General features: G+C 43.7%; 1 protein-coding gene across 1 annotated transcript in view; it reads right to left on the bottom strand.

Annotated features, from left to right (window-relative positions):
• Positions 1-1,320: 1,320 nt before the first annotated feature.
• Positions 1,321-25,119, bottom strand: part of ISY1 (ISY1 splicing factor homolog) — a 37,551-nt gene continuing 13,752 nt past the window's right edge. Inside the window, exons 7-11 of the mRNA XM_063426947.1 lie at positions 23,402-23,519; positions 21,038-21,160; positions 18,807-18,916; positions 5,601-5,684; positions 1,321-1,506 (exon numbers count right to left, since the gene is read on the bottom strand). Of these exons, the coding sequence (XP_063283017.1) occupies positions 1,399-1,506; positions 5,601-5,684; positions 18,807-18,916; positions 21,038-21,160; positions 23,402-23,519 (543 nt within the window). The 3' untranslated portion in view covers positions 1,321-1,398. The remainder of the gene's footprint in view (positions 1,507-5,600; positions 5,685-18,806; positions 18,917-21,037; positions 21,161-23,401; positions 23,520-25,119) is intronic.

Genomic DNA, 25,119 nt, shown 5'->3' with positions numbered 1-25,119 from the left:
TACCGGGATCTGTCATAATTACCCCACTGGATTCCCAGTCACGATACCACCCAGAGCGACAACCTCACCAATAGAGGGTCCCCAGTGACAACCATGGGATCCGAACCGGCAGACGAGACGGTACACCCCAGCGGCTGCTGAGACACAAGCAGGACCGAATACCAGGCGAACAGCCCCCATATAAACATTAGAGCCCTTCCATACCTTTCCCGCAACCTTTACTCAGAGACATGGAGCCTCATCGGTTTACGCAGCGGGGAGTCCTGACTAACGACGACATAGAAGGGGACCCTACTTTGATAACCACACTGACCCAACATACACCCCAGAGGACGACAAAACACTAACCACGAAAAGCCAGAAAGCTTCCCTGCTCTCCTCCACTCCAGAGCGGCCCCCCAAGCCAAACTACGAGTGACACAGTCCGAGCTCATACTACAACGACCTTTTCACCCTTGAATGATTATTTTCACATTGCAATACTCAGACTTATTATTTACACAGGTAGTTCTCTTGCTGTACACCACAAAGACGCTAGGTTATAAAACCATTTGTAATTTTATTCTGTTCTTGAATTTTAATCACCTAACAACATAATTCGTATTAATATGTTACTTTAGCAAAATGTGCAACTTCATCTTTTGTTCTCTCAATGAATGTCTAATCTTGTCTGCTACTGCTATGGCACTGCAGACATGTCGGTCAAATTTTTCTGCACAACAAAAATAAAGAATAAAAAAAAAAGGATTTGAGGCAATCATGCATTTAACATATGGAGTGATCAGTTGCTGGTCTTGTAGCTGCATAGCATTTCAAGCAGACAGCGATGCTGGTGAGGCCGCATGGTCAGTGCCATCTTTGGTCGTCTCAGGTGTTGGCAAAGTTATGATCTGTAAATGAACCATCAAAGCTCTTTGTGCTTAATGGCCATTCTGTAAGCCATGGTGTTGTAGGCTTAGTACCTTCTGTTTCGGGTATGGTTTGTGCAACTTTTGATGCGGATTGATTTTTAGATTCAGAGCTGAAGGCATGTGCATCCTAATCCATTACATTCTAGGTCATGCCTCAGAGAGCCTCATTTATTGTCAATCTTTTTCTAAACGGTTAAGATAAAACCATGGGATGTCCTCCAGAGACTCTATGTAACATAACCACTACACAGAGCTATGGTTCCATTGCATAGAAAAGCCTTTTAACACCCCAATCTCACAATGAAACCATCCAAACTAACTTAAATAAATGATTAATGTCTAATATTCTACTGAAGATCCAAAAGAAAAATTCACCACACTCAAAAATTACAAAAAAAATGTATATTTTTCCAGAAATATCTTCTGTACAAAAGTAACAAAGTATGATGAAATTTACAAAGTCTGTTTTTGTTTTGAATTGGGTACATCATATTCCTAAAAGTCTTTTAGCATCTTCACTTTGTGCCATCAATGCTTCGCTAGCGTACTTCTCCAAAAGCTCCATCTTCTTCCTTCGTATAAGCGCTTCCTCTATCTATAAGTGCCAGAAAAAGAACTAATTAGAATCAGAAACACACAATATTCAATATTATCAGTGGAAATTGAAAAGTGTTGCCAGTGTAGAACATGCTCCAATATGTATCTATACTGATAAAAAGAGTGCACCATATTAATATAGCTTTCTTTTACTTAACCCCTTAAGGACACATGACATGTGTGACATGTCTTGATTCCCTTTTATTCCAGAAGTTTGGTCCTTAAGGGGTTAAAGTGACACTATAGTCACCAGAACAACTACAGCTTAATGAATTTGTTCTGGTGAGTAGAATCATTACCTTCAGGCTTTTTGCAGTAAACACTGTCTTCAGAGCAAATGCAGTGTTTACATTACAGCCTAGTGATAACTCTACTGGCCACTCCTCAGATGACTACTAGAGGTGCTTCCTGGGGCAGTACCATTCAGTGTCTCCACCCTCTACATTGAGACACTGAACTTTCCTCAGAGATGCATTGATTCAATTCATCTCTATGAGGAGATGATATTTGGCCAGAGCTGTGTTTGACTTCTGCTGGCTCTGCCCCTAAACTGCCTCCTCAGCCAATCATATGTGAAAGTATTGTGACTGGCTCACAGAATTACATTTGATGATGTTAGCTGTAAGCAGGCAGGTCAGGGGCAAAGCCAGCAGCAGCAGACTCGAATACTAGATGGTGGTTTTAATACTATAGGGTCAGGAATACATGTTTTCCCCTCAGAGGTGATATGATAACATTATACAAATTTATTCGGGGCCAGTACAAACCATTATCTGGAAATATATTCATAAACAGGGCTGTACATAGGACACAAGGTCACGCATTTAGGCTGGAAGAAAGGAGATTTCATCTAATGCAAAGAAACGTTTTTTTTTACAGTAAGAACTAGAAGGATAGGGAATTCTCTGCCTGAAGAGGTGGTTTTACATACAGATGTTTAAACAGCAATTGGATAAATACTTCCGAAAAAATAACATACAGGGATATAATTTCTAATTAGTGTGGTAATAGCTGCTTGCTCCAATGAGATATCTGACTGCCATTTTGGGGTCAAGAAGAATTTTTTTCCTAGTTTGTTGCAAAATTGGAAGCGCTTCATACTAGGTTTTTTGCCTTCTTTTGGATAAACAGCAAAAACATATGTGAGGAAGGCTGAACTTGATGGACGCAAGTTTCTTTTCAGCTATGTTACTATGTAACTATGTAACATAAAAACATAGATATCAATAGACAAAAACTCCTTGCCACTACAATACCATGAGGTTATATACAAAAGCAAAACACCACCTATTACATTTGCCAAAGATCCATACATTTGAAGCCACTTAGTTGTCTGACAGCATAACAGTTTGTAATTTTACAATAGGTTTTATCCTTATCTTTCCATCATGACTTGACAAAAAACACATCTAGTCAAAACGTTGCTGTGTTCATAGCACCAAAAAAATAAAAATTTATATATATATATATATATATATATATATATAATTGTTTTTTTTTACAACTTGTATATGTCTACTAGTTTGATGGGACCAGAATGTCTGTACCTTACTACAAAGCTTGACAATGAGTGGTTGCTAATTTAAGAAATCCCCCAAAAAACAAAGTTTTGATTAGAAAAGAAAAAATAAATAGCCTTCATGTTAGAGCTCAATGAGTAAGGAACGTTGGTGAATGCAGGTTTCATGTTTGTAGAGTGTTAAGAGTGTATGCTGGGGTGTTTTGCATGCATAGTCTGTGTAAAGCCATTTCCCCACCTCTGCAGTAATATACCAACTGTAGGTGCTGTGAATGTACTGCTTACCTCTGATATGAGCTCCAGTTTGGAGCCTCCAGGGATCAGAAAGCAGGTTCCTACTTCCCTCTCACTAGATGGACAATTTCAATTTACTTTTATCCATAATCTATTGACTAAAAAGCCATTTTAGTTTCAGACGTATCCTAGGCATCTGTTTTCATTTTAGTCTAGTTTTAGTCGATTAAATCTCCAGTATATTTTAGTCGACACAACTAAAAATGGGTTTAGTTAAAGCCGGTCTATTTTGCCCCTTTCCCAGCCCCTCTGTGCCTCTTCGTGTCCTCCCAGACCCTCTAGGTGTCTCTCTGTCACAAGCCCTGGTCTGTCTCTTTTGTTAATTTTGGCGGCCAATTTTAGTTTTAGTCATAGTCTATTGACTAAAAAGCCATTCTAGTTGTATTTTAGTCATCTTAATTGTTTTAGTTTAGTCTAGTTTTAGTCGACTAAAATTTGACTAAAATTGTTAGTCAAAAAAATTAACACCGTAATGTAGCATGTTCAGAACTATATGCACTCTTATCCTGCCCAAGACCAGTTTTATTAAATATCTCACGCTAACAATTAGTGCTGGAAGGATTAACTATTTAATTGTTTGGAATTATCAAACATTCATATTGGAAAAAGTAATCAGTTAGAAGAATATGCAAACATTTTATTTCATTTATTTATTTTAAATGCACATCACAGCCGTTTGCTAACATGATATTATGTTATCTTAAATTTCTTAAAAAAAATTAAAATTGAAATTTGTATGTGATTTATTTGCAATTCACTTTTTTTTTTAAATTCTTTATTTTTGTCGTGCAGGTGAGTACAACAGAGCTCGAAGTGCCACAACAGCAGTCTCAAGCGCGAATACATAATATCAACATAACATGAGTATGGCATGAGGAAGACTTGCACATTTTTAAGTAAAAAGTGGTTCATCGTCAAAACAAGATAACATAAGAGAGTGTGGGGTGCATGCTTGTATGCGTGTGGGAAGAATTATTGTTAGCTTATGCTGAGCTTTGCACAGAGATAGAAATATTAAAGATAAAATAAAAATACCAATATAGTGGGGTAGGCTTGCTAAGCCGTGGTAGTTAGTTTGGAAGACTAATTAGGCAAGAAGCATGAAGCTCTAAAATTTATATACAAGAGGCTCCTAAGCGAGCGTTAAATATTTTGAGAGGTATTGACAGGGAGTGTTGTGCTGTGTGGTAGTGCAGACATCGAGTGGCTATGAGGTATAAAAAGACGAAAACAGGATGAGAACAAAGTAGGCATATTACTATAGCTTGGTATATCATGGGTATGGTTAGGATAGGAGGGTATATATAAGGCACCTGTATCTAGGTGCAAGTTAAACTCTGACTAATGCCGCTATATTATATGAAAGTATTTGTAGGCACGTTAAAGTGATGGTTCTATCAACCGTGTGTAAAGGAACTTCTTGGGTGTCAAACTCCTCTATAAGTAGGCATAAAGGAAAAAAGGAAAATCCGGCTGCGAGGCGGTGTCACCGCTAGGTGCAAAGTAAAATATATATTTATACAGTGGAATAAAAGGAAAGATACGTATTAAGCTGGTGCATACATGAAGAGCTTGTCAGCGTGAGGGGAAGGCTATATGTTTCTTATCCGTCTGTGATTATCAGCATATGCAAACATTTTAAACCCGAAAAAAATCTGATGAAATGCACATTTAATGTAGAATACAGGACGGTACTGCACACAGTAAATCAGGAATATAAATTGCTTAATCACATGTGTAATGTTTGTCCGAGTTACCGTACTTAAATCAGAGAATATTTCTATGTTCCTGTGTGACCAGCAAAGCAAATTACCAAGTCTGAACACTTGCAGGAAACATTCGTTTGATCAAATTTTGAGGTGCTAAATAAACATTTACCAGAAATCAAAACATCTCACTGAAAACAGTAATTTTAAGGTATGTTATACATGTATAAAATGTAATCCCTTCCCAGGTCTGTACCAAAAGATTAATTTTATCACAATCCCTCAATCTTTTTGAAACTGACTGGCTTTGAAACTGACCGATTTCACTGCTATTATTGACTGTTTGCTGGAGACAGATGTTAGAAACACTCATGACACATCCACAGCAAAGGAGCAGCGAAAACATGTGCTCATATAACAGTTTCTGTGTAAAACACAATACCAAACCCACCTCTCCTATATTTAAAACCATTTCCGCTCAGAGAAATATTATACAACCAACAAGATGTGATTCAGTAGAATTTAACCAATGTCTGACGGTTAGAACAGGCCATGTGGAAGGGTCTCACTCACCTCTTTTTGGGATGGTACTGGTACATGAGCGATAAATTGCTGCCCCTCTTCTCCTTCCATGTCATTGTCACTGTCTTCACCCGTCTAAAATACAAGGAGTTGATAAGTAAAATTTTATTTCATGTAATAAGTCTCATGACAGTATAAATCTGTCAGAGAAATAAAAGACTGAACTCCAGTAACAAGTATTACTATGCAATAATATACAAACATGGTAAACAATACCAACAAAAACATGGACAATATGTGTGTGACATCAAATATGTCTGAATCTGTACGGTTTAGGAAAAGGCCTATTTCCTGTACATAGTATTTATACAATATTATATTTTTACAATAGTTTAGTTAATTTATGACATTCTAAAATAAACAAAACTTTCAAGACAGTTATTCACTAAACCAGGGAATTGTAAATTTTAGGCTAAATAGCCACAATAAAATAAAACAAATTGTTGAGTTGGATTATTTACCCAGTTCTGCCCTTTTGGCCTGAGATGGTACACCCAGTCTAAATCTGTATTAAAAGAACACTTCAAGCACTGTGCCACCATTTGTTGTTTTGTCGTCAGTGACTTGCATTCTATGCATGCTGACAACTGAAGCAAACTATGCAGAATGCTAGCATTAGCGACTCAGTCCTCTCGGTCCTAAATGTTAATGATGCTGCTGGAGGTGAAGTTACACCTCTGGTAGTCAAGTTCTGTATCTCTGTATGTGCGGTGTTTCTCAGTGAAACATTGCACAAACAGAATCAAAGCACCACGCGCACTTCAAAACACTCAAGCATTACTGCTTAGCGTGTGCATGCCGAATATGAAATAACATTTAAAATGATATAGTTACCACTTCAGACAATAAGCAATTTGCAAAAAAGTAAAGATGTGAACATATGATTTTGTCTTTCTGGGATTAGTTAATAGTGAACAGATAACCATGTTGGCATAATGAGTAACTCTATAATAAAGCACTGGTCGGGGCGTGGCCTGACCGCACATGGAGTAGGACGCACGAGACCTGAGCTCCTAGGCCCCAACCCGCAAAAGCCTCGCCACATAGCGATAACTGTCGAAAATAATGGGGAAAACAAAACGCCCAGCCACCCCAGGCCTGACCCCGGATACACAGCCCAGGCAACAACCCGGCCCAATGGACGATTTCGTCTCCACACCCCGCGGCCTACACGGTACCCGTGACCGCGGCAGCCCGGCGCCTACCTCCCCCAGCGCCGAGAGCATGGCAGACTCGACGCCGGACCCCAGAGAAGCAGGGGCAATCACCCAAATCTCAGCGGAACTGGCTGTCATCTCCGCGGCCATGCTCACCCGCAAAGACAAGGCCGAAATGGTGACTGAACTTCGGGCGGCCATCAGGGAGGAAGTAGCCGCGGTGAGGAGCGACCTCGCAGCCCTGGAGCAGCGAGTAGACGTGTCGACCGTATGCAGGCAGAGCAACACCGCCAAGCGACGGACCTGGCGGCCAGGAGACAGGGCAATCTCATTCTAGACCTCAGGAGACAGGTGGAAGACCTAGAAAACAGGGGACGCCGAAACAACATTCTAATCCGAGGCATCCCAGAAACGGACGGAGAAAACCCTAATGAAATACTAACGAACCTGTTCTCCCAGCTCTTAGGTGCTGAAGCGCCACCAGATTTTGGCATTGAGCGAGCACACCGAGCCCTACGCTCCCCTAGGCTAGATGGCCTACCCAGGGATGTGATATGCTGCCTCCGCTCTTTCCCGCTCAAGGAATCCATCATGAGAGCAGCCAGAGCACAGCGCGACATCTCGTTCATGGATACCAGGGTGTCGCTGTACCAAGATCTCTCCACACTAACACTGGACGCCCGCCGAGCCCTAAGGCCGATTACGCGCCTCCTTCAAGAGAAACGGATCCTTTACAAGTGGGGGTTCCCGTTCAGTTTGCAAGCAAAGATAGATAACCACTGGCATAGCATCCGCTGGCCCAACGACATACCGCATTTCCTACGAGCAACTGGCCTCCCGAACGTCACCGTTCCGAACTGGATATTCGAAGGCCCTCCAGCAAGAGCTACATGCCCTAACGTGCCCAACCGCAACTTTCAAGAGACCCAAGGCCGAGAAACGCAGCGGCTCAGAGGCGGCCCGGAAGAATAGAAGCAACCGCTAACCCGCAGCCCACCTGCTAGAACACCGACCCGGCCCAAGACCGTACAACAGCTACAAGAGACTCCGGTGGTATGTACTTTCTGTTGGCACACACTCATAGCCCCCACACTGACACCACACGGTAACAGGGCCGCGGGACTATGCCGTGATAAGACACAATGGGACCCACAGACCGCATCTATGCCCAGGGGGTTGCAGGGGAAGGGTACTTGAACCGGGAGCCCGGATGAGTTTCCTGAACGTTACACTTGCCGGATCGAACCGGCCCCAGATAGACACACTGAGGGCCAAGGGGATGGCACACACTTGCCAGTCACATATGCGGGGGGAACGTGATTGTTTGGGAGGGAGACGGGTGAACGGGAGGGGATGTACAACCAGCTTTGGGTGGAGGGATCGGGGGATGGGGCCTCATGCCCAACACGACCAGGGCTGCCGGACTGCGACCATGCACAGGCCAACAGCGAGGGGACTGGGCAGGTGGAAGGGAGGGATGAGTTAGACCACAGTTAGGTTGTAATGTTCTACCACACGAGTTACACTGAAAGTTACTGCCTATGGTATGCAAAGATAAACGTGATCTGGGCGTGGGCCGATCCGGCGCACAGAAGGCGCCCCTCGCCCGCGGCAGCTGCGACCGCCCAACCGTACCCCTGAAAGGGCGGCGGGGGGGGGGGCGATCGAGGGGCGTAATAGGATGCAGAATGGGGAACGATGGTTAGGTTATGCTACTAGTGTACTGTGTATTTACTATGTATTATGTAGATCAAGTTGATGCTGCACTGAGACACACCACAGCGATACATGCTATAGAGGCCGAGATCGGCCCAAAATGTTACATGACACTAATTAAGCAATGGCTGACGAATGTAAACAAAGGGTAGACGTCGGAAGGCCTGACATACGAGAGACGCCCCACGCCCGCGACAGCCGACGCCGCCCGACCGGGGGGCGGAATTGGTAGCAGCAGGGAGATTGTTGGTTATGTATTGCTAATGTTGTACTGTATGCTTCCAAAGTACTATGCAAATCACACAACTGCAGCTTTGCTACACGCTAAAGTGAAACACGCCCATGTAGGCCGAGACTAGACTGAAATGTTACACCGCACAAATGAAGTTGCAAGTCCCTACCTACGACAAAAGGATGTAGTAGCCGGCGGAATGCTAGCAGACCCTACACATGGTGGGCGCCCCTCGCCCTCAACAGCCGGTGCCACACGACCGCCCGACCGTGCCACCGGGGAGACGGGGGAGTGGTCGGTTGGGGCGACCGGGGGGCGGCCGGGGAAAAGGTGGGGGGAATGTTAGTTGAGCAATGCTAGTGGTTCACTGTTTATTACATAAGTACTACGCATATCACGAAACCGAAGCTCCCCGACACACAGCAGAGTCGCATGACCTTACCCACCCACGTAGGACACCACCCACCCACCAAAACCAACTTTGCTAGGACATAATCCATATGAGGCAGGACACGCACCAAAGGCAACACCCTACCCCTGAACACCCGACATGCAGACGCGGCGAACGCCCACCCCACGCTGCCATCCGCATTAGGTGACACCTGAAGAAAATACGCCTGACCAGCGCACCCTCCCCGACTACGCATGTAGTACTCCTACTTGGCACCTCCCCCAGGGCCCACAGTGACCACCCCACGACCAGACCGTGCCCGACTGGCGAGGAGGAGGCCACGGACAGTTCAACAGGGAAACAGTCAGTACCCAGTCCCCCCCCTGAATCTCACACGACCGAACCAGCCATGAAGGGAAACACACAAACCCCAGACTGACCGAACCCCCCTCCCGAGCAAGACGACCCCACGCAGCACCCTCCTACAGAAGGAGGAAGCACAATCCCCTCCAAAACACACCCCAGCCGCAGACAGGGACATGACCCGCGGGTTGGGAGCCAATGGAGGCAGAGACACAAACACTCACAACAGTACCTACCTTATTGTGACGGGAAGCCACTTGGCACCCCTCGCAACAGATCTCCCCTGTAGATAAGAGCGGGGTTCACGGGACAAGGACACCAATACCCAGTTGAACATACACACCCACTCCGAGATCGTTATTGCCTGTAAAAGACACCTACCCACTTACAACACCCTCCCTTTCTCAGTTCTATCCCCTAACCAAACCCCCTTCTTCCCACTACCCACTCATGGCCTCGGGCCACGTCTCCACCCCACCCCCCCCCCCCCCCCCCGAGTGCACAAAATGGATCTTCGACCGGCAAGTCTTAAGTACTGGACCAATAATGTCCGCGGTCTAAACTCCCCTGAAAAAAGAGCGCACCTTCTAAGAAGACTGTGGTCGGAGAGGGTAAGCATAGCGTTCCTGCAGGAGACGCATCTCAGGGGCGCGGGGGCCCCGAAAGTAGGAAACAACCGCTTTCCCCAAACCTACTTCTCGAACCACCCAGACTCGAAGAGGGCCGGTGTGGCGATTCTTATCTCCCATACGGTCCCGTTCCACTGCACTGCGCAACACTCAGACCCAGGAGGAAGGTACCTGTTTCTCAAAGGCACCATAGCTAACCACACGTACACATTCGCTACTCTTTATAGCCCAAACAAAAAACAACATACGTTCCTGAGCAAGACGCTGGCCAAGCTAGAAAAGTTCAAAGAGGGACTTCTCGTGGTGGCTGGGGACCTTAACACCCCATTAGACCCAAGCCTAGACACCTCAAGGGGATCCAGCACAATCCCCTCGCATTGCATCCGAGCATCACTGCGCTCGCTACACAGGCTGGGTTTGGTAGACTGCTGGAGAGCGATACACCCAGATGTCCGAGACTACTCTTATTACTCGGCTGTACACAACCTTTACAGCCGTATAGATTATATCTTTATGTCCCAAGGCTATTTGACAACCCTATTAGAATCGCACATAGGACTGCTAGATCACACAGACCATGCACCGGTATAAGCCGGGCGAACGCCACTGGAAACTAAACGAAAGCCTGATGAACGCCAAGATTCACTGCAAAAGCTACCCACACACTCCAACACTACTTTGACACGAACGACACACCTGACATTGACCCACTGACTCTTTGGGAGGCCCACAAGTGTGTCATACGCGGAAATTTTATATCAGAATGCACCCAACTTATGAGGGACATAACGAGACACATGACCGAACTAACTACACGCATTGGAACAGACCCTGGAACAGACCCACAAACGCACACTAGAAGACGCCACATACTTACAACTCACGGAGACTCGTAGGGAGCTGAGTGACATCCTAACAAAGGGACTCCACCTCACCTTTCGGAAGTCAGCCCGATTTTACTACGAACACTCGAATAAAAGTGGGCGCCTGCTAGCCAAACTGCTGAAGGAAAAACGTCTGAGGCAACACATCCATATGATACGAACCAAGAACCAAGTTGTCACCAGGCTCCCAGTGGGCATCCAGGAAGCCTTCCGCGATTACTACGCCGACCTCTACGATCAAACCCAAAATAAGGGAGGAAAGGCGGCCCCACGACACCGGAAGAACATCACGGACTATCTGAACCAGCATGTAACCCGTACGATACCCCTTGAGCTAGCGACCAAACTGGAGCAACCCCTGACACTGGAGGAACTGGCAGCGGCCTTGAAACAATCCAAACCCCACAAGGCGCCAGGCCCGGATGGCCTCCCGCTTACATATATCACTACTTTCAAAGATATCCTGCTCCCAAGGATCCTGACGGGGCTCAATTCCATAAGCTCAGGCGGACATTTCCCCACCGACACTCTCGCCGCAACAGTGACGGTCATCCCAAAAGAAGGCAAGGACCCGGCCTGTTGCGCCAGCTACCGGCCAATCTCACTCCTGAATGCAGATCTGAAGCTCTTCGCGAAGGCGCTAGCACTTCGGCTCATGCAGACCCTCCCAGACCTGGTACATCCTGACCAGGTGGGTTTCATACCGGGACGCGAAGCAAGGGACAACACCATCAGAGCCCTCAACATCATACATCACGCGCGACTTACCGGGAGGGAGGTGATGCTCCTGTCCACCGATGCTGAAAAGGCTTTTGACCGGGTGGACTGGACCTATCTGGCAGTAGTCCTACGACACATGGGCTTTGGCCCTACCTTGCGGACCTGGATCGCAGCGCTCTATACCAATCCAACGGCACGCATACGCTTCAACGGGGCCCTGACAAAACCATTCACTATCCACAACGGCACCAGACAGGGCTGCCCTCTATCCCCCCTTCTGTTTGCCCTCTCTCTCAAACCCTTTCTGGAGGCGGTCAGACGGGATGGGGGAATTACGGGGCACTCCCTGGGAGAGGCTGACCACCGTGTAGCGGCCTATGCAGACGACATGCTGTTTTTTATAGAACAACCGCGAACCTCCATTCCGAACCTACTAGAAGCCTTCCGAAAATATAACACGGTGTCCAATCTAAAACTCAATCTAAGCAAATCCGAAGCTATGCCGGTGACGACCTCCCCCACGCAGCTACGCCAACTTATCACACAATTTCCGTTTAAACTCTGCGAAGACAAGCTTCGATACCTTGGAGTCTGGCTAACGAACGACCTCACCCACCTGTACCGAACGAACTACCTCCCTCTTCTATCAACGCTGCAAAAGGACCTACACAAATGGACAACACAATACCTATCGTGGTTCGGCCGCATCAGTGCGGTCAAGATGAACCTTTTACCCCGCCTCTTATATCTGTTCCAAACTATCCCGGCCCCAATACCAAAAGCATACTTTCAATCAGCAAACACGGCGATCAGGAAATTTGTATGGAACCATAAACCAACTAGAATCCGCAGGTCGACCCTAGAGCGACCCAAAGGCGAGGGGGGAGCAGGACTCCCCTCACTACACTCATACTATCAAGCCACCCATCTCCAACGACTAGTCGACTGGCACGCCAAACCGAGCCCAAAACTGTGGGTGCAAATGGAAACATTCCAGGCCCAAGGGAAAATACCATCTAGACTGTGGCATGGGAGCTCAACCTACGCTGAGATCCGCACGAGCAACCCGATGATAGATGCCACTCTACGCGTGTGGTGCTCCATAAGATTCACCAGACGACTAACGACCTCACCTAGCCCACTCACCCCCATCACACACAACCCAGATCTAGCAGGAGGACTACACCTCGCCTCCCTGAAGAACTTTCAAGCCTCGGACTGGGAATATATGCACAAGTGGAGCACTGCACACACACTTAGACCACTAGCAGAACTGCTCAACCACCGCAGAGCAACCCAGTTGGACAACTTCCAATACCACCAGATCAAAAGCTACTACACGACACTTACAGGAAAAGGACATTTACACAGACCACTGACGAGCTTGGAACACACATGCACAACCAGACAGCACCTCCCCCACGGGGTGTCACAGCTATATGCCACTCTCCAAACTAACGACGACAGACCCCCACTGGGATTCACGACTAAATGGGAACGGGACACAGGGACCACACTTACAGACCAGGAATGGGGCAAAATATTCCTGCTCACGCACAAGGGATCCATTTCCTCAAAGTACCAAGAGACTAATTACAAACTACTAACGCACTGGTACAGGACCCCCGACACTCTACGACACATACATGACTCACTCTCCGGCAGCTGTTGGAGAGGCGGGAGGGACGTCGGCACCGGAATTCATATCTGGTGGTCGTGCCCGCTCATAGCTCCATACTGGCGGATGATACACAGTAAGGTCAATGACATCACTAGAGCCGACATACCATTCCAGCCACTGGCGATGCTCCTTAACCATACAACACTTCCCACTACAGTCTACAAGAGAAGTCTAACGATACAACTGCTCATGGCCGCGAAATCACTCATCCCGACCCTCTGGAAGCAGACGCGCCCGCCTACCTTCCAGCAATGGGTGGCCAGAGTAGAGGAAATATACAATATGGAAATTATGACTGCTTCCCTGCAGGGACGCTCTGACAAATGCGCTCAAACCTGGTACCCTTGGATGGAATTTGTCAACAGGGGGGCCGGAGACGGGCCCGGGACCACACATTGACCCAACCTAACTCCCACCGTGACCGACAGTAGTCACGGCCATCTTGTTCTAACAATCCACACCCCACAGACCTGACATAGCCACTCACCCTTCACAGACGTACCCACCTCCCAACACCCGATAACAATGAAAAAATGCAAGAGCACGCAAATTACATTCTACAAGATTAAGACGCCAGACATAACACTGATACTACCGATAGACACGGTGACACCGGAGCGCAAGAGAGGCGCTAAAACACACACGTGCACGCCGTCCAACCGTCCCTAAGACAATCAGGGACAGGTAGGGAGGGCAACGAACACAATGAAGGGAAATAAAGCCCGACCTAGAGACCAAACGACCCCGAAACACCAAGCACAACCACTAGACATAAGCATTAATTACGAAAGGACCACCCCGCACAACAGGCAGACTGATATAAGCGCAAAAGGCGACAATGATGACAAACGCACTTACGATAACCGAGTGGGGAGCCACCCAAGACGCACCCAAAGCCACCTAGAACCGCGAAGAACACAACCAACTTGCCCATACACTAGAACAAAAGCATAGGCTCACACGCCCACGCGCAAGAAACTGCAAGACAAGCGGCCCACACGCTGCAACCTACTTAGACTGAGAGCAAAGCAACCGCTAAGATGGGCAGACAGCTGCATTTCAGCTTAATGGTGCATAGAGCCACATAGCCAGAAGGCCAACATGATCCCGGTAAACCGGGCTAGCTACCCCCCCAAAAGAAGAATATAAGAGTGAGAATAGCCACACAACGCCCATGCAACCCAACGCACTATGTTACTGCCTGTCCCCTGTGGACACTATCTGTTCAGATGAAAGTTCGAGTGAAAAGTTCCAATTTACTATATACCTGTTTTCGATTATATAGACAGAAAATACCTAAATTGTATCAATGCAATATTTACAGTTTGACTTTGCTACCATGTATCGTTGCTGGTGAAGCGTATATGTACAACATAAAAAGATAAAATGAAAATAAAGATTTATTTAAAAACAAAAAAACTTTTGTGGACAAATGCTAATGCGGTGACAACTGCATAAAACGGCCATTCTTGGTCACGTTCTGCTATTATGCATAGCCTTGGGGCCACCCTTCTTAATGTGCCAGCAATCTCCTGTACTCTTGCAGACACCCTGACTATATTAAATAACGAGGGCCTTTGCTATCTGACCAAACATGCTTTGTTAAAGATTCTATAAGCCAACCAAATCACACACAATTCACAGTTTGAGGATTAAGCACATGGTACTAGACCCCAGTATGAACAAGTCAGATATTTGTATATTTTGACACCAACAATTGTGCTTGCCATTTAAGAACCTAAGACATAACTAAATGAGATAATTCTGCTTACGCTTTCCAAAAATGAGACATTTCTTGAGAATTTAAAGAGGTGCATTTTACAAAGAAACTGGGGGGAAATTAGTATTGACTAATGCTAAAAAAATAAGCATACAAACTTCAATTCTATATGGACAGGAATCTGCAGTGAGATGATCAAAATGATCATTTCCAAGCTGATCCCATATGGAAATCTTTATTAAGGAGTAGTCAATATAAGATGAAATCTACCCGCCAAAACGAGTCCTAAGCCAAAATCTGCATTATCTGATTAAGTAACAAGAAAGCTTTTGTAACAGGCTACCGATTTATCTATTCTGAGCTTAGCTCATGATCAACAAAAATATGTTTATTCAATTTATAGTTTTAATTACTCTAGTTATCAGGAACAGCCTGCTTGTCATTTGCTTCTTGTTCCAGTAATTTCCTTCAGAACAGACTTTGACTTTGAATTCTACTTGACATTCAAATGCAGGCTATGCTGAATTATTAAATACAGAATAAGTTAGTCAAGTGTTCCCAACTGACTGCATCTAGGTTAAATAAACCTTACTTTCAATAACAGCATAAAGCATTAAACATAACCAACTGGTAAATTATACAATAAAGTATTACATACACTACCTAGCAAAAAGTGTGTCACTTTGACCCTGACGATGGCGTGGGGAACGCTAAAACGCGTGTCGGGCGCTTTCATTTTTTGTTTCTACACTATGGGAAGCACTTTTTGTTGTGGACCTTAGTTTCTGCTTTAGACCTGTCTGAGGGACATTTGGTGCAGGTTGGCACTAGCGTCTTAGAACGGGGATATCAAATAGATCACCTAAATAAAGAAATTGAAGAAATTAGGTTTATGGATCGAGAATCCTTACTCAGATATAGAGAGAAAACCGATATGGAAGAAAGTGATAAAATATCCCTAATTTCTAATTATAATTAAGATCATCAACAACTACGGCGTATTTTAAATAGGAATTGGCATATTCTCCAACAAGATCAAGAGATCAAACCGTTTTTAGAGGATAAACCTAAAATAGTCTTTAGAGGAGCAAAAAATCTTAGACAAATACTTACCTCAAGCTATATAGATGTCCCTAATACTAATAATAATTTTTTGGAATCATACAAGAAGACCAATAAAGGGTTTTTCTATTGTGGTACTTGTATGGGCTGTAGAAATTGGAAATATAAGAATAAAAAAGTGGAAAGTTTTAAATCTCGAGTGGGAGGGGAGACATACAAAATAGAGTCACTTATAACATGTCACTCCAAAAATGTAGTTTATTTGCTCACGTGTCCTTGTGGATTACAATATGTGGGAAAGACATCTAGATGTGTAAAAACAAGGATACGTGAGCACATTTACAATATTAGGAGAGGTTTTTTAAATCATCATGTTTCACTCCATTTTTTAAATAGCCATGGAGGAGACCCCACTGGACTCCAATTTTTTGGCATTTAAATGATGCAGAACTGGAAGGGGGGAGTAGTCTGGAGTCGACATTGAGCCGCTGTGAGATGAAGTGGATATTTACGTCATGTGACCGGAAGTTCTCGAACCCGGAAGTGATCACGGGACGCCGAAAAAAGGCACGAAATTCAACCACAGATGAAGATATAAAGCACCAAGAAAGGACATTCACCATGCACTTTGAGAAAGACCCCAAGGTCGAAACATGTTAGTGCTGGTGGATTTTTATTTGTATGCAGTTGGCTTATGCTGTATGCCTTCTTTTACTCTATGTTATTGTATCCAGTAAAGTTTATCTTATTATTTTGGATCCTGCTATTCTTTTTTTGGCACTGAAAAGGAGACATCACATGAGAATTCTACAGCCTGAATAAGCCGATTATTCAACTGCTATCTAAGCCAAAGCCTGCTTGTTGTTGCTCTGGAAAGTGTGAGTGACCCAATACCTCTTTAATAGATCTTTTTATATACATGTAACAGTATTATGCTATGATTTCTTTGTTATCTGTTTCAAGAGGTTCCTCATGTATAAGTATACTATTTAAAACTATTGTATTATTGTGCACCCTCTATTACTTCTTATTCTCTTTCTAGGCACTAGCATCTTGCATTGCTGAGGTAACTAAGGACAGTACTTGTTTGACTCTTGCTTTTAGTGCTAGTTTTTTTATTCATATTTTCCCTCTTTGGGTTAAAGGATTTCCCCATCTCTTGCATTATGGGCTTTATTAGGGTGAGGTGCCATTAGGCCTATGTCGAGGAGATTTTGTATTAAAGGACCACTCTAGGCACCCAGACCACTTCAGCTTAATGAAGTGGTCTGGGTTCCATGTCCAGCTAGGGTTAAGACATTTTTTTATAAAAACATAGCAGTTTCAGAGAAACTGCTATGTTTATAAATTGGTTAAGCCTTCCCCCTAATCCTCTAGTGGCTGTCTCATTGACAGCCGCTAGAGGCGCTTGCGTGATTCTCACTGTGAAAATCACAGTGAGAGCACGCAAGCGTCCATAGGAAAGCTTTGTAAATGCTTTCCTATGCGACCGGCTGAATGCGCGCGCAGCTCTTGCCGCGCGTGCGCATTCAGCCGACGGGGCGGAGAGGAGGCGGAGAGCTCCCCACCCAGCGCTGGAAAAAGGTAAGTTTTACCCCTTTTCCCCTTTCCAGAGCCGGGCGGGAGGGGGACCCTGAGGGTGGGGGCACCCTCAGGGCACTTTAGTGCCAGGAAAACTAGTGTTTTCCTGGCACTAGAGTGGTCCTTTAATCCTTATACCTTTTCTGAGACGGTATTTGAGGGGCTTAGACTTTGGGATCCTTGGTAGCTCCTTCTTTGATCTGTTTTTATGTTTGCCTCTCCCCCATTCAGTCCCACAAATACCTGCTCCACTCCACTATACCTTGAGATAGTTCGAGAAGGGCACCATGACTACAGTTTAAGTGGGACCCATTTTACTTCTTCCTTGAAAAGGACTTAGTCACTATCTTTATTTCTTCTTTCTTTATTTACTTCTCTTTCCCATCAGACGAGTCTTTATAATCACTGTGTAATGAGCTTATTTTTTATTTTTATTTATTTTTATCTTCTTTTCTTATAAATATTAGGGTCTCTTAATTTATTCTTTACATTTCACAGTGTTCTCACTTGTTTGTTTTCCCTATGTTTTAGTTGGATCATTCACATTATCTGTTGCACCACTCAAGATATAAAATTTAGCCCTGCAGTGTCAAGTAGCTTATCAGGCCTAGCTCGTGCTGTATTAATACCTATGGGTTTGGAATGGGATGTCCAATAGCTCATAAAGATGTGATGGTCAGGTGTCCACATCATTTTGGCAATATGATGTAGTTACTTGTAAGAGCATAAGAGACTAAAAAAGACACTTCAAGCACCATACCCACGACAGGTTTATTGTGGTGTTCAGAATACTAGGAATTATCTTTGTTTGTAATCCGAGATGCCACTCTTTCCCTATTTTTACAGCATATCTGATTACGTTTTGCAAACCAGGCTTCTCAACTTGCAGAAACTGTGCTGTTCGCATTCACGTACAAACACAGCTCTCTAAAACGGACAGGAAACTGTGCTTTGCGCATAAATGCTCAAGTGAAGAAGACTGACTGATGTAATATAAAAAGATTATATGGTGCCATGCATAACCACTCGGTGCTTAATCCAAAGAGGCCAAGCCCTTGTACCTCATCAGTCACTGCATAGATGTTGACTTCCTCGTCGTCCTCATTCTTGTCTCCTGTTGCCAGGTAGGCTTCTTTCTCCATTTTCCATTTTTGAACAGCTGCGGCAATAGCTAAAGAAGAAAGTGTCCGGACTGGTCAATTTACAAGATACAATAAGTATATCACAAGTGTAGAAATGCCCTAAACGCTCTTTCTTTAAATATTTTAGATTAAATCTAACCAATGAAGTTGTTGGGAACTATTTCTACTGTGAAATCAATATCCTTCCTTAACATTTGTATGGTTAAATTATGTGATTGCAGGAGGTAGGATGCCAATGGACCTTGTCACTACCTCGTCCTGTACTTTTAATAAAGTTTATCCATGATTGTTTTTTACCCAACATAAAAAAACAGCATAGTAGTTTATTTTTCTTTTAATGTTGTTTATTCTATGCATTTAATAGTTAACAAAAAAAAAAAAAAAACAGCAAGGAGAAAGAAAGGTTTTTAGAGACTTTCCTTTATCCAGTGCCGACTTTTACATCCCCATCATACTTCAGAATACAATTTCTATTCTGTGTATTTATTATAATTTACACAGATTACAGTATGGACAACAAGTCAACAGGCTGAGAGAACTTTCATTTTTTCATTGGTGTCCAAAGCTAAATAGGCAAATGTGGACGTTCCTCTCTACATTGGTCAAGCAGCAAGCAAGGATCGCAAGGTGTAGGAGCCGGGAGAACCCCTTTTTGACAAACCGTTCAAAAATGGTTTGATGCAAACTGGGCCCACTAACTCTCTGCACCAGTATCACTACAATGAGCTGTAGTAGTTATGGTACGAACAGTGCCCCTTTTTGGAAGGCAAGTGGTTTCTCTCTTTCTGAACATCTATAGCTACAATACACATAAATTACATTTTGGTTTGACCATTCAGATAGCCACTTCAAAAAGCTACCTAATAATTTTCTAACTCCAGTAGCTGCTTCAATCAGCAATTTTATTTTGTAAAGTGCTAATTAAAGCTTAACATTTATGGATTTGTGTCTTTTCATAGCTTGGGTCCCACAGATAAACAACCTTTATAGGCAGTCACATGTTAGAGAGAGCAAAAAATGATATCAGGTTGACAATTATCTCTTCGGTTTGGGTACTTGGTATTCTAGAAGCAGAGAAGTGGCAGAGTAAAGCTTCTCTATGTGTTCTCCCTCGCCAGCTAGGTTTATTATCAGGTCTATGAGAGTACCTCTGGCAAAATCGTTTTATTCTGTACAGTAGTGAATACAAGACTGCTCATTTATATATACAGGACAACTGTTAGTGATGGCCATATTGTCCATGCTAAACTGGGTCGTACTGATATTTCTCAATGGTGGTTTGCTGCAGAAGAGAAACCTACTTAACACTTTGTGAATAAAATATGAAAAATAGCCATTGTTTTCTAAATTAAAATAATGGCTAGTAAAATCTATTCTGGTCTGCTCGGAAGATATTTTAGCAGCGGAACAGAGAATACATATTTTTCAATGCACTACTCCATCTCAGTTTTCATAGAGTAACAACTAAGCGTTTTATTCATGTAAAGGGACACTAAGCACCAAAACCACTGCACCCTACTGTAGTGATTATGAAGCCAGTATGCTGCTTGTGTTGTCTCCCGGTGTCAAACTATGTGAGCAATCTGAAATTGAGTGTCCCTGGCACCCTTGGCCCAGCTCATCTTTTGGCATATTGCTATTGAGGAAGGTCTACTCATACATATTTGTTACTCTGAATCAACAACTAAGTTACAACATTAAGTCTAAAAACGTCTAGTGAAATTTTTTTTCCAAAATCAAACTTTAAGCCCAATATAACTGGGTTAGAACTTTGTTATAAATTCACTATTTCATGAATGAAAGCCTAAATATGACAATTTTAGCAAATGTTCAATGCAAACATAAAAGAAACGGTGCAGAATGGCAAGCTTCAGCTATTTTCATTATCGTAATGGTTCTACAGGTATAAGCTATTTGTAAGATTTTTACATAATTTATCTTTTCTATGAATCCACGCTATGGCTTATTGCCACTGCGTGTTTGTGAGGACCTGCCAATATGATACTTGTGGATCTTATAATGGTTTATGGCACAAAAAACACAATCTTCACATGAGAACTAAGAACCTAGAATGTTAAAAGGTTTTAAACAAAGATTTAACATGTAATAGTATGCATACAGCGAAGAAGATAATACTGCAACGAAAATACCTTTTTTCTCTTCATCCAGTTCCAAAGGCACCAATACACCGTCATCCTCATCCCTGTAGCCATAATATTCGGCATCAATATTCTTCATCAGTTCAGTGCGTGTTTTCCGTGGAGGAGGAACCGCTAGATAACAAGACAAATTCACAAACTCATGGTTGGTTTGGACTAGGACAAGAAGTTCCACCTAGGCATTGAAAGGCAGAGCAACACAACAGGTGGTGTGTGGCCAAACACGACCGACCCCCCCCCCCCCCCCCAAAGTGGGCACATCAGTTTGGTCCCCTCCAGGGCAGCCAATGTATTGAGCACGGCTTGAGGTGCTCTTACACAGGTAAAATGGCCTGGTGTTAAATAGTACAGAGGACGTTTATATAATAATATGCTTGTGCTGTATTTCCTAATAACGTGTCTCTGGTGGGACACGGAATGACAAAAGGACTTGTGTTGGAGGGTTTTTGTGGTGGTTCATACGTGTGTGATTATGCATGTGTATATGTGAAGGGGGTAATTTATGGTATACTGTGTGTGGAGGGATCTGTTTGTAGTAAATGCTCGATTGCTGGGAGCGGTTTGCAACTAGACAGAGGCTTTTTTATAGCATTTCGTTTATTCCCTTTCATTTTAGTTTATTCCCTTTCAGTTAGAAGGGGGGAGCAGAACTATCATGCTATGCCCCAGTGAGCGGGTAATGACTCTGCACCCTGGTATTAGGCTGGGCCAGTAAAGCTTATATTTGATCTCAACCTCCCCTCCCCCCATGGAGAATGCCCTCTTTGCATCATCTGTAGTGGTGATCCGGTACAATATTCCCCCCAGAAAAAGCTGCACTAGTTTACTGGGGTGAAGGAACAAAGAACTCTAACTACTCAGGAAGGCACAGTTCTTTGTTAAGCATTAATATGTTTCAGTCTTATAATATCTATCAATTTGTAGTTACATGTGATCAAGGATATCAAAAATTTAAGATAACTAGATAAATCAACATTCAGATGAACATGAAACAACGGGTAATTCAAATAATTCAGTTATCCATGAGACTCGAATTATACATTTCCTGTTCTCCTATTCATTACAGACAATTTGCTTAAAGACTTTATTCTGCTCTATTAAAAGAAGCTAAACACACATTCAATTTCCATGCCCTTAATGGGGGTCAGAATTCTTCCAAACTGATAACGCAGACTGACATAAAAGCGAAATTCAAATATTATAACATGCCATGGATTCTTTTTCCTACTTCTTTCATATATTACCAAAATGTTAATTACAGCATCCCCAAATAAGCATGGCAACAGACTGATACCATTACAAACTGACCTGAGCCAGCTCCATACTATAAAGGTGAGTAAATGACCTAGCCCAAGTTATTTTGAGCACAGGGTAAAAAAACAAAAAACACAACTTGCAGTTGACCAGGGAAGTCAGCAGGACCTCTGAGAGCTCACAGATCAGAGCTGCTGTACATGGCACGGATTACAGGACAGTGCATGGAGTGATGCTCTGTTGGTTTTTTTTTTTTTTTTTTTTTTTAAACATCTCCAAGCACAAAACTACGGAGCAAGCACAGAGGCTGCTGCATTTATAACATTAACACAACTCCTTGCGCCTCGCCCATGTCCCAAGATACCAAGGCGGAGGTTGCATGCTCTCTACTGGTGCAAGTAGCACCAGAACTGGACAGGGAAGTGGAACAGGGAGACAAGGGGTCTTGGATGAGAAGAGGAAGAAGTCATGGGAGAGGTGTTATGGATAAGAAAAGGTAGAAGCACGGAGAGAGATGGGACATGGATGATAAGAGTAAGGAAAATGGGGAGGAGATAAAAAAAGGTGCATACACTTACTCCACACCAATACACCCCATTTGCATTTGAACTTGAATTTATATAACTGCCTGAATTATAAAACACATTTATATCCCAAATGTACATCAACACATTCAAAGAAGCACTCATACTACAATTACAGCTCTTCATTCAGACACACACTAACACACTACTATGTGAGTATGCCATATGTTATATAAAATACTGTACTACTGAGGGATTCTGGAAACATAAGCTATGACAAGGCTGAGGGAATTTCAAAATTATGTATGTTTTATATTATGTTTTGTTTTTTTAAATTAGTGTTAGAGTTTATTTCATCTGAGGCCAGTGCAGGACATACATATCCGAGTCTTCCTGAGATGGGTAGGAGTTATATTTCCAAATCCAAATCTAAAATCTGCCCTGTTACTAAGCTGAGGAGAGAATCACCCTGTCTCAGTCTTCCCAGCCGCTATCATACCATATCATTAACAGAAGATTCTGCTAATAATGAAAGTCATGAGTTTTTGGTCTTTAGTAACTTTTCCACTTCACTTACGTTCTTTTTCAAACAGCTCTCGGACACCAGGCAAATCTTTAGCTGCACCAAAATATTTATAGCCCCGATTCCCAGGCACTTCCTTTCCTTCATGATCAAGCATCTTGGGTCCAATACGCTTTTATAGGAGAAAGAAAAATGGATTCATTATAAACAGCTACTTGATAAGCTACCGAAAGGCAATTTAGCACCAGGAACATTACTCAAGTCTAGTAATCAATCACAACTATTGACTGGGAGGAAAAAAACTAAACAAAAAAACTCCCATCAGAAGTATAGTACTACGGACTATGTAGTGGCTTAGAGCCTCCCTGTTATACTGAACTTACCTTTCTCCTATTGTTTCCTCTTCTCTTCCTTTCTCAGAATCTGTCCTTATTTTCTTTATTTCTAATCTAGTTTTCTTTAAAACATGAGAAAAGTAGGGACTACTTTGTCTTATGTATTTTTTTTACGCTTGACATTTCTTGACCCAAGGACCTTGCTTAAGTCAGCTCAATTTCCTGTGTCAAGAAGGAGGGTGAGTATTGTGGGAAAACTTTGACACAGGAAATGGAGCGGACTTTATCTCCTCTGTGTGTCAAGAAATGTCAAGCGTAAAAAAAAAAAAAAAAAGGGGACTAAATGTGACAGTATATTGATTTTCTGTAAAGTCTTTATCCACCTCCACAGTGGTGGATATGCATTGGCCAGATTAGATGACTGTATTTCTGGTGTTGGGATCAGACATGAAATAGTGTTGAAAATCCACAGCTCAGTATCAGATTAATGTTTTTGCAAAAAATACTTCAAGCGGGATCAAATCAAACATAGTTTATTGAACAAAAAATAAAAGAAGAAATCCTATAACTACAATATAGCGGCTTGAATATACTATGTATGAATTTGCACAAAGATTCACTCATTATTTCTCTTTATCTACCGTATATACTCGAGTATAAGCCGAGTTTTTCAGCCCATTTTTTGGGCTGAAAACCCCCAACTCGGCTTATACTCGAGTCAGAGTCTGTATTATGGCAATTTGCATTGCCATAATACAGACTGGGGGGAGAGGGGGGCTGGCAGAGCTGTACTTACCTTTCCTGCAGCTCCTGTCAGCTCTCTCCTCCTCCGCGCCGTCCGTTCAGCACCTCGGTCAGCTCCCAGTGTAAGTCTCATTTACACTGGGAGCTGACAGAAGAGCAGAACGGACGGCGCAGAGGAGGAGAGAGCTGACAGGAGCTGCAGGAAAGGTAAGTACAGCTCTGCCAGCCCCCCTCTCCCCCCCCACTGAACTGCCACTGGACCACCAGGGAAGGAGAGCCCCCCTCCCTGCCATATATCAAGCAGGGAGGGGGGACGAAAAAAATAAATATAAATAAAATAAGAAATAAAATAATAAAAAAAAAATTAATCATAATAAAAAAAGGGGTATAAGGACCACTATGGGAGGGGGGGGGGGTATAAGGACCACTATGGGAGGGAGGGGGTGGGTTAAGGACCACTATGGGAGGGAGGGGGGTATAAGGACCGCTATGGGAGGGAGGGGGGGTATAAGGACCACTATGGGAGGGAGGGGGGGGGGTAAGGACCACTATGGGAGGGAGGGGGGGATAAGGACCACTATGGGAGGGAGGGGGCTTATAAGGACCACTATGGGAGGGAGGGGGGGTATAAGTACCACTATGGGAGGGAGGGGGGTATAAGGACCACTATGGGAGGGAGGGGGTATAAGGACC

The sequence above is a fragment of the Pelobates fuscus genome, chromosome 7 (genome assembly GCF_036172605.1).
Source record: "Pelobates fuscus isolate aPelFus1 chromosome 7, aPelFus1.pri, whole genome shotgun sequence".
Classification (NCBI taxonomy): domain Eukaryota; kingdom Metazoa; phylum Chordata; class Amphibia; order Anura; family Pelobatidae; genus Pelobates; species Pelobates fuscus.
Note: the sequence above shows the minus strand (reverse complement) of the source record. Positions and strands in the feature narration are given on the sequence as shown.